At 48.5% G+C, this 21,884-nt stretch overlaps 2 protein-coding genes across 2 annotated transcripts; both read right to left on the bottom strand.

Moving 5' to 3' along the window:
• Window positions 1-12,785: 12,785 nt before the first annotated feature.
• Window positions 12,786-14,667, bottom strand: PtA15_6A584 (uncharacterized protein; the record flags this gene model as incomplete). The annotated part of the gene is made up of 5 exons (XM_053170304.1): window positions 12,786-12,914; window positions 12,992-13,411; window positions 13,674-14,154; window positions 14,268-14,295; window positions 14,400-14,667. 5 exons carry the CDS (start codon window positions 14,665-14,667, stop codon window positions 12,786-12,788), a joined length of 1,326 nt encoding a protein of 441 aa, XP_053021509.1.
• Window positions 14,668-16,819: 2,152 nt separating this feature from the next.
• On the bottom strand, window positions 16,820-17,539 carry PtA15_6A583 (uncharacterized protein; the record flags this gene model as incomplete). Its single annotated transcript, XM_053170303.1, has 1 exon — window positions 16,820-17,539. One exon carries the CDS (start codon window positions 17,537-17,539, stop codon window positions 16,820-16,822), a length of 720 nt encoding a protein of 239 aa, XP_053021508.1.
• Window positions 17,540-21,884: the final 4,345 nt, after the last annotated feature.

The raw sequence follows: 21,884 nt of genomic DNA, 5'->3' as shown, positions 1-21,884 counted from the left end.
CAGTCTGGCTAAGAAGTACTGCCGAGTATGGATGGCATGGAGCTCAGACTGTCTGAAAATTCTCGATTGGAGTGAAAAATATATTAAAACTCAAGACGAAAATGAACCAATACTCCGACAGCAGTGGAGTGAAGTTGTATCAAACTGTTCCTCTCTCTGGGAGAAGCTTGTCCAAGGGGAGTCAGTGATTTTCGACTTTGAAAATGAAGAAGAGCAACAAGAGGAGGAGATATTGCAGCTTGAGGAACTAGAAAATCATAACAATCATGAATCCGATTCCCAGTAGATAATTTAACATTGTTTTCCTAATTATTGCCTGTTTTTGTGATCATCCTAGTGCCCCTGCCCAGCCCCCCTCCTCTTTGTGGATATTTTTAGCTTATTCAAGCGGGGTAGCACACACAGTACCTTCTAGCAGATAATGTACCTCTGCAACTAATTCGAGGTGACTCACCAGTGTTGATGACTGGTCTATTGGTCATCGAGAGGATTCTTGATGGCTGGTGCATACCGGGAATCGAGAGAACTCAAACCTCCTGATGGCCGGCACAGACCGGTAATCAAGAGGGTTGTATGCTCTGGATGACCGGTCTGTACCGGTCATCAAGAGGGTTGTATGCTCTGGATGACCGGTCTGTACCGGTCATCAAGAGGGTTGTATGCTCTGGATGACCGGTCTGTACCTCTCATCAAGATGTTTGTATCCTCTTGATGACCGGTCTGTACCGGTCACCAAGATGGCTGGTGCATACTGGGCATTGAGAGAAATCAAACCTCCTGATGGCCGGCACAGACCGTTTTGAGAGGATGCAACCCTCTTGATGACCGCTCTGTACCGGTAATCAAGAGGATACAACCCTCTTGATGACCGGTCTGTACCGGTCATCAAGAGGGTTGTATGCTCTGGATGACCGGTCTGTACCGCTCATCAAGAGGGTTGTATGCTCTGGATGACCGGTCTGTACCGCTCATCAAGAGGGTTGTATCCTCTTGATGACCGGTCTGTACCGGTCATCAAGATGGCTGGTGCGTACCAGGCATCGAGAGAACTCAAACCTCCTGATGGCCAGCACAGACCGTTCATTGAGAGGAATATACAACCCTCTTGATGACCGGTCTGTACCAGTCATCAAGAGGGTTTTATCCTCTTGATGACCGGTCTGTACCGGCCATCAAGAGATTTGTATGCTCTTGATGACAGGTACAGACCAGTCATCAAGAGCATACAACCCTCCCGAAGTTATTACTGTGCCGAGTGTAGGAGGGAGATGGGTAGAGCTGATTAATCTCAGTAGAATTTTTAACAGTGAGCTGTAAAGAGCTGCAAGACCGTCCTGGTGTAGGTTCAAGCTGAATTGAGCTGTGTAATCTTGGCAAGTCTTGGCTGTGAGCTCTGCGGAGCTGAAAGACTGTTTCCGATTTTAGTCAGGAGCTGGGCTGAGCTGAGTAATTTTGTGACAGTCTCTTCCCCAGCGTTTCTGAGCAGCAAGCTACACAGTTGTGACTGTTTCGAAGTCCATTTGGATGGAGCTGATTAATCTTGCTACAGTAACCCATCAAGCTGTGACAATTTTCCCAGGGAGCTGTGAGGAGCTGGGGCTATAAAATGGTGTTTTGAACTAAGCTCAGATGTTGAATCTTGGTGGTTCCTCTCCTAAAGCTGAAAGACTTTGTACAATATGATGTAGAACCAAGATTACTTGTTTTCCAATTTGATATTTCATTCTGGAAATGGTAAGTTAGATATGACTTGAAAAAAATGGGATGCTGGAGCTGAGCTCTCACAGCTCCAGCCAGAGATCGGTTTCAAACCGAGGATAGTGACACATGCACCTTCGGTTTGGAATGGTAGTATCCATTTGACAAAACTCTCGGAGTGGCACCGGATTCCAAGGGGTGGCTACTGTGGGATGAGGAGACAAGGAAAGTATCAACGTCAGCTTTGGTTCAATTTGAGGAGAACAAGCCTTACGTGATGGCAGACGTCATGGATGCTGGGACGGAGATGGAGGTCGTCTGCTCTGCTATCGAATGTGAGCGGCTCGGGGATTTCAAGCTGGGTGACGAGCTGGACCTTCAAGACTCAGTACTGGCGGCACTGGAAGGGCGTGATCCCTACGGCGGTGACTCCCCGACTTATCGTGAGGCGGTTGAATCTCCGGAGGCTGGCGAATGGCAAGGCGCGATGGATGAGGAGAGGCGGTCGCTGGAGGAGCTGGAGGTAGCAATGGAGGACGATCCGCCGGAGGACAAGAAGAAGCTTCTCAGGTCTAGGTGGCTGCTTGGGACAAAACAGACGATGCAAGGGGCGATCAGGAGGAGGAAAGCCCGGATAATCGTGGGTGGTCACAAGCAGATAAGGAAGGTCAACTACAACGAGACCTTCGCGCCAAAGCCCACATTTGCTTTGATGAGGACGGCGCTGATGGTGGCGGCAAAAATGAAATGGCCAGTTGCTTTGTTTGACGTGAAAACCGCGTTCCTTCACAGTGAAATTGATGAAGATGTGTGGGTGGTCCCTCCGCCGGGATATCCTGTCACTCCTGGAAAAGTTTGGAAACTCAAGAAGGCGTTGTATGGGACTAAGCAGGCGGGGAGGTGCTGGTGGTTGCATCTCAAGACGGCCCTGGAGAAAATCAGATTCGAGGCGAACCCGCAAGATCAAAGTACATACAGCTACAAACGGGGAAATGATGTAGCTTTCTTGTGGATCCATGTGGATGATGGGCTACTGGTGGCTAGCTCGGATGCTCTGATGGCGCGACTCAAGGAGGGGCTGTCGGAGGCGCTCACGCTCAAATGGGACAAAGTTTTGTCGTTGTTGGTGGGCATTCAGATCCGGCAGACAGAAAGGGGTTTTCGTCTTCAGCAACCGTCGTTGATCAGGAAGCTACTGGAGATTGATGGCTCTGCGCTCACGTCGGCGGTACCGTTGCAGGAAAGCACCCTGCAGTCCAATCCTTCGACAGCACTGGATGCGCTTTATCTTTTGTACATTGGGATTCTACTGTACATCGCGCAGGGGACCAGGCCCAATATCTCTTTTGCTACTCACTTTCTGGCAAGGTTTTCACTGGGAACGGAAGAGAAACACTGGGCGGCTCTCAAGAGGCTAGTGGCATATGTTAGGACGACCGCGCATTTTGAGCTGAAAGTGGAGCCTGAGGAGATGGAGAATCCGCTTAGGATGTACGTGGACGCAAGTTGGATGGGCGAAGGAGCGAGGTCACATCACGGTTTCATCACCTCTCTCTGGTCGGTGCCTTTGGCGTGGAACACAAAGAGGCAAACAATCGTGGCCAAGTCAACGTGCCAGGCGGAAGATGTTGCCCTGTCGATGGCGTGTGACGAGGCGGTCTGGATGGCAGGAATTGTTTCTCCGCTGGTGGGCAACTTAAGGCCCTTGCTTCTGTGCGACAACAAGGCGGCGGTGAGGATCTCGCCCAATACCGCTAGTATGAAAAGGACGAAGAACATTGATTGAGAGTTCCATGTCACCAACGAGCGGCTCAGGAAGGGAGAAATTGGACTGGAATGGGTGGCAGGGTCGGATCAGATGGCAGACTGTTTCACCAAAGCGCTGGGGGGGAACTTGATGGAGAAATTTAACAGGGCCGTGTTTGGGGATGGGAAGTGGTCAAGTGAGTGACATTCCCTTAACTATGCACCTGCGGGGTTGCACTGGAGTAGCGGTTCACCCAGCCACTCCAGTGAGCATTTGGTATGGTTTTCTTTCTGCAACGCCACAGATGGACTGTTTCGGGACGTTGAGCTCAGGACGGAGGGATGCGTGGATGGCGTGGAATTGTTGTTGTTGTTATTTCTTTGCTATTTCATGTCTGTGGTCTTATTTGCGCATAAATGGTCTGGTTTATTTTTCAATTTTCTTCTCGTCTTATTCCTTATTGTTTTACTTTCTGTTTTTTTTTCTATTATCCTTTCTTTCATTCCTCTTTCACTTTATTCACATGGGTTGGGTTGTTTGTTGTGGGGGGGAATGTTGGGGTTTACACAACAAATCTTGTACTTAGGCACGGCGTTGTAGGGGGGTTCGACCCCCGGGGGAATTTGAAAACTCAATTCTTAACCACTATCTCGCTCTAGATTCAGTTGAGAGACAATTCACATCAGCCTGGGCATTTAATACCAGCTGCCAATCATGATTTAGAAAAAATCACAAGAAAGCAACATGCAGATTTTCCCAACCTGGGCTGTTGAACATTAGACTTTGGTGCATGTGGACATGTCGTGCATCCACCCTAGTTTCAGACTCATTGAGTCCTGAGGATAGGATGTATCCTAAATCTCACCAGGTCTATAATGAGGATGATACTATCAGTGTAAATTTGTGTCATTGAATCATTTCCAAGGTTACTATTAGAAACACCTCACATACCTCAATTACTGTAGACAAAAGCCAAGAAAAAACTTTCTAATACCTCAAATGAATTCACTCCCAACATTTTCCAGGATGACCTTGCACATGGTGATATGTCCAACCCCCTGCTGGGATGAAATCCACTACTCACTCCAAGAACATCGATTTTGGGGGTGATAGGAACATGCCCTTTACATGGTCTTGTGTTCAGTTGAACCCCCAAAATCCCACCAGATTCAGTTCCACAACAGATGTAGATGGCTTGAACATAACCATAAGGCTGGATCTCCTTTAACTTAGACAAGTACCAATGGATCACTTATGGCAGACTTGCAGAAAGAAGTTACGATCTGGCACTCTCTGGAGAGTGCGACCATTCCCCCCCTGGTGATTTGTATGATAGTATAATCCGTCGTTCCAGAATGGGTGGTCCATTTCCCATTGCACAAATGTTTTGTAGTTTAACGGATGATTGTGGGTATCCGAGGGTAGCTGGTCTGGAAATTTTTCTTGGAATTGCTGATATAACTCATTAAAATGTTTGATAATTTTTTTGACCACCGGGCGCCAATTCTTTAGCCCTTTGATAATGTTTTCCTTCCCCTGGGTTCCAAGATGTGACCCCATAATGTGGGAATCTCGCAGTGATTGTTCCTCGGCGTGAATGTGAACCGCCTGAATGAACAAATCAGATTTTGCATCCCAGAGAAGGAGACACAGTTTTTCTTCTTTGTAGTCTAGTAATTGTGAGACCGTGAGATTAGTCAATGTTGCAATCAACTTTGCAATTAAAGATACAAAACTGCTTGCCTCTCTTGGCTTCATTCTCTCTCTGACCTGTCAGATCTGCAATTTGATTCACCAACAATTGTGATTCAGCGGCAATGGAGTCCATAAGAGCCCGGACCTCAGCAATGGTTGCTAAGAAGATCTCGGGGCTCTGTATGCGTTGTCTGAGAGAAGGCTCAAAATTAATTCAAATGTGCAAGGCCATTAGTTTGAATTTAATCCATTGACCTTAGTTAGTATAGGATAGCACACGTACCTCATGTGTTCAACAGTAGCTTCACACTTGTACAGGGCAACCAGTTTGGTTCAGCGATTGGTCTCCGTTGCAGTGTGGTTTACATGGAATTCTTTTTGGGTGGTCCATTGATCCTTGAAAAATTGTTTGGTGAACTTGCAGCCGGGTTGATGAGGATTTTGGTTGTTGAGAAGCTTTTTCAGTGTGGTTTTGGCTTCATGTTGTTGTTGGACCGCCTTGACAAACTTTCTACGCAACCAAAAAGCTACAAGGACACAAGATCTAGTCAAAACGCAGCGCAATCAAAGCTTTATTCATTGATTACTTACAAAGATTCTTGATCCCTTTTTTGTTGTGGTGTTTCAACAGATGTGAGATAGAAGATAGCCGATGATTGCGAGTTGCATACCTCAAGGGACTGAAAAGCGGGGAAAGGTAAGACCACAGCCGCTCAAGACCCTTGCCATCCGACAAACCCCAGCCTTTGTTGAATTGGGGATGAAACTCCAACTGGCAAAGCCAATTATGTGCATACGCATGGAACACCAAAGTTCCAAATTTCATTTGTGTTCGGTATTGCGGGATGAGTCCTCTCTGGTAACAAAAAAACAATAATTAGCTGAGCTTACAGGGAAACTTTGAGGGAAAAATTAGTTTTGTTGGAAGGGGAAAGTAAGGAAAAGCTACAAACGCGATCAATATACTTATCCATTGTACATCCAATGTCATATAAGATCCCAACCTTACGACTAGGCTCAATGTCCAAGAGCAAACGTTTGATTATCGACATGTGGAAATGTTTCTGCTTGCCTGATTTGTAGATATTCGTGACATATATGGCCGCATTGTGTCTGCAACAACACCCCATCAGGCCAGTGTCATCACACCCCTTCCAGGTCGATTCGTTATGTTTGTCATCTGCCGCTTTGTGGGATTCAGTACAGCGGTTGGCCTCCATATGACAATGCAATGAGATGAGTGTAAACTTAAAAATATAATGTGTCGGGGAAAATTTCAAGTGAAATTGGACATACCTGTTCTGGAGTCATTGCTTGAGCTTCTTGATCTCGTATTTCTTGTGAAACATTATTTACTTCAGCCTGGCTTATGAAGAACGGAGGTGTTTGCAGTTGTTTGTTGTCACAGCTAGCATTGATCTGATGGCGGTGCTGGAAGTTTCCATTTAGGCAAACTATAAGTTGATTGCAAGTGTTAACTGAGTAATCATTGGGATTGGGCGGCTCAGGACCAAAACATGCAGGGCAAGAACGAGAGGCCAATTCTTCCTGGGCTGAAACCTGAAGCGCTGAGTTGATCACCTTGGTTCTTCTTTCCTCCAATTGACGGAACAAATCAACTGCTGCCGAAAAGGGCCTTCGGAGCTCCCTTGCCTGAGACGTCAAAAACAATGTGTTAAAAATTTTGCATATCATCAACAGGGCTAGGTTACCTCAAATTCAAAACAGATGGTTTAACTCACATGCTTTCCTTTTTGGGCACATAATCGGTGTGATTGAGGCTCAAGCCAGTCATTGAGGGCAAGTGTGAATGGTTGTGCACCTATGTGACAGTGGCTCCAAAGGCTATTGTAGAATGTAAGCAGTGGGAGAGAGAACGCATTTTAATGGACCGGTGAGCCAGCAAGGTATCCTTGATGTAAGAGCCAAACACCATCAGGGGTGCATTGACAAAAGGTGACTCGTTTGTGTTGCTGACCTGAAAAATTGACATGGGCTGTTAGTTAGTATACCAACTGCTTCATTAGAGAGGACAGCCTGCCTGAGATATTGATTAGGTCTACCAAACGATCATACTTCCTCTTACAAGTCGGTAAGCACTCAAATGTTTGATTATAGCAGTTGTCCGAGGTCCAGTTCTTTGTGACAATCCTCAATCACATGTATACAGCAAGGAGGTGGTTGAGTAGTACAGACCAATTGAAGTTGTGGGCTTGTTGGCGATGCCTCTCCTTATCCGCTGCAATGAGATCATCAATCTCATCCAGCTGCTTTTCCATCAATTTAACCAATGCCAGAGTTTCTTCATTCTCACTTTCTCCTTCCTCTTTGTCTGTGTGCTGCTGCTTTTGTGGTTGATTATCTGGAAAGTCATCAAATGCACCAGTGCTATAGTCTAGTACATTTTTCATAGTTTGGTTTGCCGGTTGTCGCAATTGCTGTTGGGAAATATTTTTTGCTTCACGCATTCTCACCAAGGTTGCGGCATTTTGTTCTGCATGGAGACGATGTCAGGCTGTCTGGTTTCGGTTGGCGCCTGGAACAGTGATTCAATAGATAGCCATGAGAGGCTTAAATTATTGGGTCAGGAGATCTTAGCCCAAATACAAAGCACAATAAGAGGGATCAACAGTTTAGACTTAGATGCAGGGGGAAGACAAGAATGTGCAATGAAGAAGAAAAATGGACTGACTTGACGGTTGAAACCCAATAAAATTGAGGAGGGAGTGATAGTGCCAAGTGGAGGTGATGTGTGATGTTGATTCTGTATGCTGACAACCAAGGATGTGTTTGGGGTGCTTGGCTGTGGACTAAGGAAAGTGTTGTGTTACATGAATTTGGGTTGTGTGGCGGGTGTTATGACCGGAGGGCCGGGTGATGTGACTCCAATGGCCGAAGTGATGTCTGATTATGTAGCGTGCCGGTGTTTAATGGGGGGAAGCCGGGAGGGCAGGTTCCGGGGGGCAAAGTGAGTGAGGACTTCAAAATTTTTGGGCGCTTCGCGGCCCTAGAAATTGGAGATTTTCTGAGGTTCCTGGGCATTCCAGGTTTTTTAATTTTGGTGGGAGAGGGTTGGTATGGGGGTACTCATGGCATTGTCTATGCATGTCTATAGTATGGGGTATAGAGGGTGACACAGGTGGGTCTCACATATTTTCTACATCCATAGCTTATTATGTGTTTGTTTTCTCATCAACCCAAGTATGTATTTACAAATCATATACAGCTGATGTGTAAAAGCTTGCTGTTTTCCGCGCGTGTGCATTTTTTTTTTTGACCCAATTTTTTTTTTTCACCCCCAAATATTTTTTCCCCCGGCGCGGAAGCCCTGGTCACCCCCCGGCCTCCTCAGCTTACCAACAACCCCGGCCGCAAACCATTGATACTGCCAAACAACGATTTTGGTTTGGCTACCACAATGGAGAACGGTATGTATTTTTATTATTTTTTCTTCTTATCTTTGATCTTTTCCATTTATGTACTAATCATTGTTTTTTTTTCTTCAGACTATTCCAGTCTCATCGATCAAAGCGGGTCGCTAGACGATATTGATGAGTGGTTGTTTGGCCCCAAAAGTCCGAAGGCTCCGTCCCCAGCCACTGATCCCTCAAGCACATCCAAAAGCCCTTCAGTAACAGTCGTTGGCATGGTATCGGAACAATCGCGGGAACCAACCTCGAAGGATCAAGCTGAAAGTGACGAAAAGGTCAAGATTCTGCTTGATTATCGACTTTATGTTCCCAAACCAAAAGCCGTGACGTCCGGTCGAGCAACAAAGAAACGAAAGGTCCCGGCCGATGATCCTGAGGAGAAATACACAAAAGTTGTTCCTCAAAAGAAAATTTAATTTTCTTGGAAGGTATCCAACAACAATCTCGCCGCTTTCAAGTGTTTTGCAATCCTTATGATTACTACTCACGATGCAAAACAGTTCGGGACTCACGCTCAACTTTGCAAAAATGAAGGAGAAATTACTTGGTACGCAATTATTCCTCACGGTGGGCAATTCCAAGAGAAGAACAAGACAACTGTCAATGACGCCAAAGTCCTAGCCGAGTTTCTTGAGGTTGCCTCTAATACAGAGAAGTTCAAAGAGAAGATTACGATCTCCTTGGTTCAAAACAATCCCAAGGTGGCTGCCGAGGTGTGTCATTTGAAAATTTAAAAAATTCAAATGCAATCGGATTGACTTGGGGATTTCTGATTGTGGTTTTTCATTATCAGAGAAACAAAGCTTTGCGACAACTATTGCAGCAAGATTGGGGTAACAAACAATCACCAGAGCCCGAGCCGTCGGCAGGCGCAACTCACGCGCAAGACATATTGAACAATATGTTCCAGATCAAAGCGACCCACAGCCCATGTGAATCCTTGACCGGATCCCACGAGCTTCCAGTAATGATCAGCCCAAACGATCCCACCCAATTCATTGCCCTCTTTCATGATCGAGTGGCCCTTTGGGCCCGAGCTATGGCAAGTAGCCTTTTACAATTTAATCTGTGGGGATTATTTGTCGATAATGATTCTGACCATTTTGTTTTAGGCTAATAACCCAGAGATCACCGTGCACAACCCACCAAAAAGGCCCAGGCTTTGAATTCCAAACAAAGGAAGAGTACAAAAGGCTCTCAAGCCGTCCCCGCAAGCATGAAACGGATTCTAGTCCGATCAATACGAGTACTAGGACACCCCAACACACTAGCAGCCCCTCAAACATATCGCCCGCAAGTAACCCGACAAACATATTGCCTGCAAGTAACGTCAACCCAAACTTGCCTGCAAATGTTTCCCCCTTGATGGCAGCCTCCTTCCATGGATTTGGGATCGGTGGCTTTCCCCCAATGATGGGTTGGCCAACCTCATCTTGGGGGTGGGTCCCACCAAACGCTTATACATCCTACCCTGCGATGCCCGCTGCTGCTGGTATTCCTGCTGCCGCCGCCGGGATTCCAGCCCCTTCTGGTATTCCTGCCTCCACTGGGATTCCCGCCGCAGCCACCGGTATGCCTGCCATATTTGGTAATCCCAACTTCTCACCAAACACTCTCAACAGCACGGCTAGTCAGGCTCCCGCTCCTATTTTGTCCCCAGCCCCCTCAGACGAATCAGTCGACATCAGCGAGTACTTGCGCTTTTGCCACGTGGATCCAACTGACAACGCACTTCAAAAGGCCCTTGCAAAATATGGAATAAACCACTTCGAAGCGTTTGAAAACTTCAAGGCTGAAGAGTTGGAATCCGAGGGTGTTAAGAAAAGCCACGCCCGGTCCCTTGTGGGTAGCATCAAAAAGTTTTCCCGCCATCTCCGAAGGCGCCGAGAACACCCCCGATAAAGTGACTTTGTACTGTTTTTATCCCGTCGTTCCTGCTTCATTTCCTTTGTTCTCTCTATCTCTCGCTCTACCTCCCTCAAGAGTGTGAAGTATTATTTTTTTCCACCAGAAATGAAAATTTTCAAACAATTTTTGGGGACTGGTGCGAGTGAGGTTCAAGTTCCAAATGGCAACTTGAGAGCACACTTTTCATAGGGTTTGGCCACCTGTTTTGCCAATATTACTTCAGATCATAGCTCCACAATCATTTGAGTCCAAATAAAATTGTGTTTATCAATTGAAAGATGGATCAATTGATTGCCACATGTTTTTTTTTTATTAGAAATACACAACTTAAATCAGACAGCATCAAAATTAAATCAGGCTGTTTTGGCAAATGATTGTAGTAGGAGATGTTAACTTCAAATGTATTACAGATTAATGGACAAAATAACCCGCGCCAAGAAAGAGTTTGCGAGTCAAGTCGGCTGTAAAAACAAAACTAACAAAAGCTTCAATGACCTCGTAGTCCTCCTTGCCACCCGTAAGTAGATCCTCATTGCGTTGCAAAGCCGACTTATAAACCGCAAAGCCCTTCTCAATCGGGTTTAAATTGGGTGAGTAAGCCGGAAGATACTGTAAAAGACACCCGCGTGCCTTGACTATCTCTTTGATGCGACCGTGGTGGTGAATCTGTGCGTTGTCCATGACAAGCACACTACGAGGTCCTGGAAAGGGATTCATTGATGGGACCTGACAAAAAAACTTGCATCAGCAAACAAGCAAAGGCCAAACAATATATCCCTTTGCTGACCAGAATGTGTTTGAGGAAAAATTCAAACAATGGCTGATTCATTGTTTCTTCCTGGACCATGTGCGCAACCAAGCCATCGGAGGCAATAGCTGGGATGACATTGTACTGATGGGTGCTCCTCTTGCGCGGCACCCTTGGGGTTCTCTGGCCAACCAGAGCCCAGCCTCTGGTTTGCATTGCTACCTCAAGCAAGACCCCCGATTCATCTAAGAGAGAAAGAAAAAAGACCTCAAATTAGAAAAGGTGCCGATCAGTACAGCAGATTGAAATTACGTGCCTGTAAATACCAGATACGAGGTTGGCACACAACCGATCCGCGAGATGTAAAAAGCCCTGGCTTTGGGGTCCTGTCGTGAGTTTACAGTTCTAATGGTCTTTTTCGACGTCTTTAGTCGCTCGTGAAGGGTTTTAGAAATAGTTTTTAGGCAGACCGATATCCCATGCTCCTCGACTAAAGCCCACTGGATTTTGTCAAGATACACAGTGGGTTTTTTGGCAATCATCTCCTTGATGAAATCAAGATCTTTGTCCAATAATTCAAATGGCCGGCCTTGGGTTTGATACGTGGAGGGATTGCATACAACGGCTCGCGTCCTTTCGTACAGACTTGTCCATCGACAAAGAGAGTCTACACTGATTGAAGACGCTAATGAAGTGTTGATCTCATCTAGAGTCTTCCCATCAAGTGCGGCTCTGATAACTGAGTATTTAAACTCAGCAGAGTACTTCCGATAACCCATTTCTACAAATCACAAAAAAAAAACAGTACACGGAGATGAGAGTTAGCAATATCTTCTGAATGCTGAATCAAATTGGAAGATACACTCACCAGTTGATCTATTTTTTTCACTGGATGGTTCCAACTGTATGCGGCCAAGGTTTAGCGGGATCGATTGTTGGCGGTATCAATGGTTTGCGGCCGGGGTTGTTGGTGAGCTGAGGAGGCCGGGGGGTGACCAGGGCTTCCGCGCCGGGGGAAAAAATATTCAGGGGTGAAAAAAAAAATTTGGGTCGAAAAAAAAAATGCACACGCGCGGAAAACAGCAAGCTTTTACACATCAGCTGTATATAGTCTACTCTTTCTTCGAAATAAATTTCCCTTGGGGGAGCTTTCTTCATCCTACTCAGATATTAGGATTCACAGCTCTACACGTTGGAGCGCGGAAAAGGAACCAGGGCTGCGAAGGCCCCGAGCACCCAATCACGGCTCCGTTTGAGGTGCTCTTAGCACAGCTGATGTCAGATGGCCGAAAGGGGGATAATACTACTGTTCAAATGCACCTCCCCATAACTTTTGAGGCAAGCCAAATTTTCAAAAAGGAGCTGGTCCAACCTTTTCCGAAAATACAACTTGTAGGGCCCGCGGTGGAAATGCTCACATTGTTACATTGGGAAGATGGATTTCAAAGGAGGCAAGACAGAGGTACAATAAACAGGCATTGGAAACACAAATCAAGCAGAGAGGCTTCCGACGGATTGATGGTTATTGGAAAGAGGATCATCGATAGCAGAAGGCAGATCAGCCATGTTTCCAGAAGGCAATGTCGCCGTCTTGCATCTCGTAGGGCTTGCCCTGTTGTCGGTATTTGCCCGCCGCTTTGACGGCGACTTCAGAGCCGTGTTCTTTCAGATCGTCATAAGTCATGATCTGTGGTTCCGACGCAAAGGAAAGAGGCGATCAGTCGGTGAGAGGGGCAGAAAGATGGTGATAGACAATAAACTTACTTCACCGCAGACGAATTTGTTCTCGAAGTCGGAGTGGATCACTCCGGCAGCTTGAGGAGCTTTGGTGCCCTTGCGGATAGTCCAAGCTCGAACTTCGGTGGGCCCGGTGGTGAAGTATCGGATGAGATGCAAACTAGCATAGCCCGCGGTAGTAATCTTACCCAGGGCCGAGCTCGTTCCGATCTTCGCCAGCTCCTCCTTGCGAGCAGGCACCTCATCATCCTCGCCCAGCTGGAGCAGTCGTTCTTCAAGCGCCACCGAGAATGGGATAAGGAGATCACCGGGGTTGTTGGCGTCGATCCATGCTTTGATTTTCGGGAGCCATTTGTTCTTCTTCCGGATGTAATCCGTCTCCGACAGGTTGATCAGATAGGTGACCGGTTTGGCAGTCAAGAGCTGAAGAGTGTTGATCACATCGATCTGGGGAGGATACAAAACAGTTGAGCTGCGGTTAGCAATCAGTCTTGTTTGGCTGAGAAGCATACAGTCGGAAGGGGTAGTGCGCTTAGGAGTCAGAGTTTTACTAATCATCTCATTCGTGACTTTTTGGTCACTCGACGAGCTGGGTATAGATATATCGGGCGTTCAATTACGTGATAGCCGCCCTTGTTCATCATTCAAGGATGGAGACTGCTGGTTGCAGTGGGAGGTGGAGAAGGGATGATCGGTGGAAGTGACTTGCCTCTTTGTTATTCCAGTCTCCCTTTCGTACATCGCGACCCTCATCCTTCAACCATGCCAGGACCTTGCCGGTGATATCGATCTCCTCCTTCTTGGCCTTGTCGGCCAGGTTGGCAGTGCCAGTACCACGGAAGCTCTTCTTGATCGTTTCGTAGTGCTTCTCGACCCATTCAATATCCTTGAGCTTGAGCTCGTTGTGGATGATCTCCATATCCCGAATAGGGTCAACGTCTCCCTCGACATGGATGACCTCGGCATCGTCAAAGGCACGGACGACTTGGAAGATACCATCGACGGCACGGACGTGGGACAAGAATGCGTTCCCGAGTCCAGCCCCGGTCGAGGCACCAGCAGTGAGACCGGCAATATCGATGCAGGTCAGGAAGGCAGGGATCTTGTTGGTTGGCTTGTAGACACTACATAGCCAGTTGAACCGCTCATCGGGTACTGGCACCCGGGCTTCCTCAGGGTCGATGGTAGCACTGATTAAGCAGCTTGGGCATCAGACCAGGAAACTGAAGACGCATGGTTGGATTGACGACGCGGGACGGGTCAAACTTTGGATGCGCGTATGCTGAGTCAATCGTCGACTTACTAGGGGAAGTTGGCGCTTTTACCGAGATCTAAGGGAGAAGAGGGAGCCAGACCAGGGAGGTCAGGAATACGGAAACATGCATTCGAGGAGGGAGAGTGGATGGTAGAACAGTGAGGAGTTTGGCGCACCTACCACACTTGGCAATCACATTGAACAGACTACTCTTGCCGACATTGGGCATGCCGACGATGCCGATCTTGAGGTTGTTGGAAGGCCTGCCAAGCAGCGCCTTTTTCTCGACCACAGTCTTTTTGGGCGGCATCCTCTTCTTGACTGAGAGGGAGGGGGTGGCAGAGACGGGGTGGGCAGAGCAAGTGGAAAACAGGGAGTGGTGGTGGAGGACGAGTGCCGGTCGGAGTGGGGTGAGTAGTTTCAGTGGGAGGAGGGGCACTGCGGGCATCGAGCGAGGGCAGGGGCGGCTCTTATAATCCCGTGGAATGCTCCGGGCAGTCCGACCGGGGAAGCGCGCAAAATTTCTGATGAGCTCACTCGATCGAGCGGCCGGATTGTGGTTCCCATCAGCCCGCCTTCCAGCGCACAGCCCTGCGCATGTCGCACGCCGAACTTGGCTAAGCCCCCCCAGGCGCCTCCACCGATCCACCGACCGCTGAGAGGAATGGCCAAAGACACTATTTCAACGAGTGCTGTTATAGCCCCCCTTACCTCCAAAGATTCAACCAATATTTTTGGATTTTACATATGGAAACCCAGCCAGCACCTTGTCTAATTTTTGATGCTTGGAGATACACAAGACAGCACTGTGCAGGGGCCTTAGCATAAAAAAGTAAGGATTATTGGCATTTCCCTCAGGCAAATTTCAGCAATAAGGCATTAAGTCCCATCCAGAGGGAGACCAAAGGCCTCCCTTGGGACTCCGGGAGGGACTTAGTTGAGTTTGGTTGCGCGCCAGCATAGCCAATTTGTGCCAATTCTTCCCAGCTCCTCAGTCACCAAACGTTGTTTCTGTTGAACTAAAGACAGTCTTTCTATGTATCTGTGGAGGGGAGACCTAACTTATCCCTCTATTGGAGAGGGGACGCCGTCCCACAGGGACCCTCAGAAGAAGTGAGAGGGGAGACGCTTTGGAGGAAGGAGAGAGATTATGACCTAACCTGGCACTAATTTGCTTTTTCATCGTTTTTTATTTATTTATCTATGCTACCCTACGGCGTGCACCCACGACTTGGTGGTTGAAAAGATGTACATAATAGGACCTCCTGCATTGTGCCTTGCTCTATACAACAACAGATTAAAATTGGAATGACTTTTGAATCCATCAAAGTTTGCTAAAATCACTCCTTTTTGTCACATATTGACCATTGAGGGACAATTTCTCCAGCTTAACAAGATTCGTGGTGTTACAGCGCTCAAGGCATAATCCATGCTGAAGGGGAGTTCTGGGAAAAACGGCTGTGTTAAGGTCGTGACCCAGGAGGGGAGCAGGAGCTCGGCGAAAAGCCAACAATGTTCATTGTCGGGAATGCAACACTCCCCTGCTCTCCATCTTCTGCAGTTTGCGTGGGAGTAAACTGACCTTGACTGTCGTCGATGAGGCGCACATGATCTACTTGTGGGGGTGGGCTACGTGAAGCAATTGACCCTCTGATGACAATCAAGTTCATGTTATATTGCGACACAACCGACCTCCCAAATATTTAGCTTATTTAAAATTATACGAGCCTCGTCGGTTCTCCAGGTCAGTTTACGAATCCCCACTGAAGAGCCCAGAAGAAAGCGAAGAGTCAAGAAAGAACTCTAGAATCCAGCAGCCATGTGTTAGGAAGATTTATCAATCACACGAGCCAATATATAAGAAACATCGAGAGTCACATTAGAGGCAGGCGTTGTTGACTGAGCGCAACGAGATCATACACTAGCTTCGCCAGCACTGTTATTGAATATGAAGGGACAAGGCCAAGACAGTGCGTGAGTATCAAGCCAATCCGGTGACATTGAAGGAATGGGTGCTCAGTGATCCCGTAATCACTGCGGGCAGCCGGCGACGGAATCCGAGGAAAATCTGTGCTATGGAATGCGTGTGTTAGAGTAAACTGGGCGAACCTGAATGTGGCCTAAACAATGATAAATGAAAACGGTTGCTGATTTGCGAAAAACGAGAAAAAAAAAACTACAACAAAAAAAAAGGCAACGAAGGAAAAAAAACGATGTAATAACCATGACAACCCGTGAATAAAAATGAACGTAAGGAGGAGCAGTAGCTACACTATGTAATACAACGACTGTAACCAGGAGCAGTGAGAAGCGGGAGAGACAGTGAGCAGCAGGAGAAACAGGGAGCAGCGGGAGAGACAGGAGTATTACAAAAACAGTAACGTGATGAAAAAGGAACGCCGGGATGCCGGCAGGGGCAATCCCCCTAAAATTGGGATAAGTCCGTGGTCCCTTGGGAACCCACTGGCCTTATAATAACAGTCACCTCTGGTCGTTTCCGTCCTCCTATCGCACATTCCCGTGGCATCAGGTCCTTCGAATTGTTCCTCAGAAATGTCAAGCCTCCACCTATTGAACCCTTCACTTACTATACCCTCATCTCATCGAACTTGCACCCTCGGCGTCAAAACTCCGGCGTCCTCGAGAATCCCGACAAGCTCGTATCCACGCTCCTTAAATAACTCCATCGATAACTCTGTCGAACCTGCAGCAAATGCCTTTAAGTTCTTCTTTAACCTCAAAAGTCCGTCCACCTGAACAAGTGCCGCCCGTCCTACATCCAGCAACTCTCCAACTAGAAGGGCCACTTCTGAACTACTCATCCGACCAGTGGCCTCAACGCCCGGGAACGATGGGGTAATTGTGTGTCGACGCCCCGGAACCTGTTCCTCCACTGATTGCAACAACGCGTGGCATACGACCTGAAACCGATTCATGATCGTCGCCAATGACTTATTAACCATGTCGACTCGATCCTTCTTCTTCTTGAGCGCATCAATTGCCCGCTTGAGAGTCTTTGTTCCGGAGGTGAGTGCGCTTGTTATCTTGTCACGAGGGGCTTGTTGTAGGTTTGTTGGTACTGACGGAATGCTGGTCTTCTCAGGCGCACTAGGTCCGAGGGTAGCTGATAGAAAGGTCGGGTGTGCGGCGGTGAATTCAGCAGCTGGTGCGCGAAGGAGGCGGACTCTTTTTGGATCGCCATCGTCACCCGGAGAGAAGGCAACAGAGTAGGATCGCTTGGAGGCGGCTGGCGAGCGAGATCGATTCACAATTTCAATGTCCGAGTCGCTGTTGATATCAATGACAGCTTGCATCGCCATGTTCCTGCTGATATCTACAACAGCATGCGACTGGTGTCTGTTCGGTGCCCGCTCCACCACGAGATAGTTGTACTCTCGTGCCAAGAAGTACATGTGTATACACGCACTACCACACCTGGCAAAGTAGGCACAGTCGCAGGCGACCAGTCGTCCTTCGGCAAGTCCCATAGGTGGTACGAGCTCGACACGGTAGGCCCGCAAGTGTGGGTCAGAGAACGAGTCAATCCAGAACTGTAGAGTGTTGTCAATGGTCAGTTTGTCAGGTCAAGCCCGTGCTCCGTCATCAACAACGCTGAACTCACGTAATCTGCATGCTTTTCCACTTTGGCCCCAATTTGCTGCAAGTAGCCAGCAGTAAACCCGCTCGCGCGATCCTTGGCGCGTTGTTGGAACTTGTTGGTCCGTTGTTTGAGGAAACCGGTGTTTACCAGGCGATACTCCCTTCAATACTGAGGTTCCACATTGTCATAGAAGACTTGTGTAAGTTCGTCGACCCGCCGACGTTCGGAGGCAGTGGTGTATTTGGTCTTCAGGACCTTGTGCCAGGCTTCGGTGTAGTTGTTTGTATTGGTCCCTTGATACGCCGTCTGTCAGCACATAAGATAGCTGTCAATGTGTGTCCTAGGTGTGTGGAGAAATACAAGAAACACTTACTGTTCGATAGTGCAAGGACCAATACTTGATGTGACTGTACCATTGACTGTCCACATAGTCCGCGAATTCACTGTTTATCTCCCTCCATTTACTTAAGTATATCATCATGCGACTCCTCGGATAGTTACCTGCATACAACATTGACCGAAAGTCCCGGACAGCCTCGGAGGCTCTCTTTCCCAAGTGGATCGCTGCGTTCGTCTTCAGCGCCTTCATGACATGGAACAAGCACCAATAGTGTCTTGGTGCTAGTTCCATCAAGTCGCCGTAAGCGGACTCGACTGCCGCCTTGATTGCCAGCGCGCAATCACTCATCACGGCGTGGGGCACCAGCCCGGTGGATCGACGTAGCCAAGATAGGATCTGTTTAACTGGATCACTAGAAATACATGCAATGATGTTAGTCAGGATGTATTTGGTGGGGGAAAGGCGAAAAGGTGACGTGGCTTACATTGCGAGAGAGCTAGTAAAAGCCCAGCATACCGGGAGGCCTTTGCCGGTGACGGGATTGCGGATCATTACTGTATACAAGCTCGCTTTCCGCCCTTGGGAAAGGAAATTGTTCTTGACGGTGTTGTGTGTCGCATCAATAAAGAGCATGGTTGAACCGTGCGCCATCATCATCTCCCGTTGCCAGGGGGATTGGATGGCAAAGATGAAAGCCTCTGAGTCAGCAAGCGCAGGAGCAAAGGTGAACCAACCAACGCTGGTCAGGTGATCTTGCCAGAGGGCCAGAGATACAAACACATCGGGGTTCCGCCGAGCTTGAACGGTCCTCCGGGTCTCGATGAGATTGTTGACTAGGTCGTAAAGGACACCGTCAGCTTCGGCGATTGCAACACCGGTCCCGCATAGCTGAATAAAGTCATGGAGGGAGGTGATTGTAGGAGTCAGCGTGAGATAAGCCATCACAGATGATGTGATTGATTGGATACTCACGGCATCAATGTCAGGGGACGTCAGCAACTTCTCGATCTCCTTCCATCCAAGACCCTGGTCAACGCGGTCCACGATCCAGTCATGCACAAGCTTAGGGAGGCGGGTGTCAGCCCTTGGCTAGTCCAGACAGCGCCAAAGCTGACACTGCACGCGCAGCAGAAGAGCTGTGCGCGCATAGTGCCGCTCCAGGCACAGTACGCGCCGAGGACAGCGAGTGCGCGAGCAAGCGCGACTAAGTAGAGCTCCACAACGCTCACGGGTTGTCGAGCTCGAGTGAGCACATTCCACGCGAGTGTTCTACGCGTGGGCATGGTATGTCAAACTCGAGTGAGAACAATCCACGCAAAGTTGTCACGCGTGGGTCTAGTAGAACGTTGTGGAGGCCTGACTCCTAAGTGTGGCCATCACAGTCGAGTATAAAATACCTGGGGCCTCTCCGCCCCACAAAGGGTTCCTCAGATTATTATTTAGATTACCAAGCCCGTCATCCTTGTTTGATACAAAACGACCGGGGCTTTCATCTAGTTACATCTCATCCTTTCTTATATCTTCGAATACTCCTTACTCCTCGACTCCGCCTCCGCCTCCGAATCCCTGTCACCGCCTTCACCTCCGCAGTTCACACTTCCTTGTCTTAACGGTTCTTTCCGCTCGCTACCCTACTAGGTAAGCTTGAGCTTGTGAACCTTCTTAGGTTCCGGTACGACTTAGCTCTACCAGCCCCTCCAACGGAGGCGCGGCTTTCTCCTCCCATATCCCGGTTGAGTCAAGCGTGTTTTCCTATTTAGGAACTCACAACCTGTTCATTTCTATTCAGGGCGTCGCCACTTTTGAGACGCGCCCTGACAGCGGGTATGCTGCATGTCTTCCTTTGTGTTTAGGTCGTGAGAGTGCTTCCAGTACCAATCAACCCTCAGCGAATTGGTGGCGACGTGGTGGAAGATCTCAAATCTGGCCTCGCATCCGCATTTCCGACCGGAGGCTGCTTTGCGTGAATTGACTGGAGCTTCGTGGTAGCCGCGTCGAGGGCAGGCAAAGTAAAGCTTGAAGTGATATTTGAAAGGAGGGCCGCGTTTCTTTTTCTGAGTTGGTATTGGAGGGTTGGGGAGATGGTTAACAAAGCAGTTTTGCATGGTCCATCGAACAGTTTCCTTCATGGCCTCGGCAAAGTAGTGGGCATCACCCAAGCTACGACCAGGGATTGAGAAGCAGAAGGGATGACTTTCGAAAGAGGGAGCGGCACCACCTATCCAACGAACCAACCGCAAGGCACAAGGTGCAACTTTGGAGCCGTTTGGAACTGGGACTTCGGAGGTGAAACACTCGGGGACGACGTCGTTGATGTCAGGGATGAGGGGATAGCTCTCGTCAGTTTTGTTCGGGGGGGGTTCTATGTTAGCGGAGATGGATTGCGCTGAGTGATAGCTGTGCTGGGAGTGTGGATGTGGCATATTAAGGCGGAGGATACATAGAAAGGTGAAGGAGAACAAAGGATAACCAGAGGTGAGGGTGGGTGTTTGGCAAAAAGTGGAGACAATGATGTTAAGCAAAGGGTATGACACGTCAAGTGGAGAATGGCAAGGTTTAAAACTTGAAATGCAAATCTGTATGTAGATGGAAATTGATTATGGCGCCGGGCCAGTGATGTAGGAATATTCAGGCAAATGCTATGTATGAAGGAATTGGTCACAATGGACGGCAGGAGGGGTCCTTATGTGGGGTTCAGCTTGTTTGGGCCTCTCCTTGGGAAGAGGAGACTTCGGAAATTTTGAAAAGGTGGAGGTCCGCGGCAGGGCGGGATGGATAATCGTGGTGGGATTGCCCTAACAGGATATCCGAGAATTTAGCTCCAGTAGACGTACTTAATTTAGCATGCAAATCTGTGGGTTTTTTTCTTTCCCGTGCCCATGGAGATGTCTCCCAATGGAGAATTGTTTAGGCTGGATTCATCCCAGCGTAAACTGGCCCTGGTTCTTGTCGACGAGGCACATGATCTACTGGCTGAGTCAAGGAATCCGAGAGAACAGCCGGCGCTCATGGCAAGGAATCCACCTCCCACCAATAGCTGGTCACATGGGCCTCATCGCTGATTCTCCAGGTCAGCTTACCAACCCCACACCCACGAAGGGCCCAGTCGAGAGCGAACAGGCGAGAAAGACCTGAGAGCTCTAGTGCTCCGGCAGCCCGGTGTGAGTAAGTTTCATCGGACCTCCAACGCTGATCAGAGGCTGGGAGGCTTACATGATGAGATGTATGAGCCCAAAACGTCCGTCGTGTCAGTTTCTCGAGTATGTATGGATGAAAGTAAACCTGCCGCGAGTGTCGTTGACGAAGCACACATGAGCTGCTTGCTGGGGTGGGCCGAGTCAGGCAATGCAACAGACCAAGTGGTCCTTATCGCAAGAGGATGCCAACCCGACCCACTCCCCCAAACAGCTGCTCATATGCGCCTCATCAACGACCCTCAGGGCAGGTTTGCTGATCCTTTTACCCCCAAGATCGGAATGGAAAAATCAAGCTGGGCAATGGTGCGTTATGCTGTCGAGATCGATCGCCCTGCAAGAATGAAAGCAAACCTGCCGCGAGTGTAGTTGACGAAGCCCACATGAGCTGCTTGCTGGGGTGGGCCGAGTCAGACTCAGGCAATCCAATAGGCCAAGTGGTCCTCATCGCAAAAGGTCTCCAAGCCGACCCACTCCCACAAACAGCTGCTCATGTGCGCCTCATCAACGACCCTCAGGGCAGGTTCGCT

Source organism: Puccinia triticina, chromosome 6A (assembly GCF_026914185.1).
Source record: "Puccinia triticina chromosome 6A, complete sequence".
Taxonomy (NCBI): domain Eukaryota; kingdom Fungi; phylum Basidiomycota; class Pucciniomycetes; order Pucciniales; family Pucciniaceae; genus Puccinia; species Puccinia triticina.
Note: the sequence above shows the minus strand (reverse complement) of the source record. Positions and strands in the feature narration are given on the sequence as shown.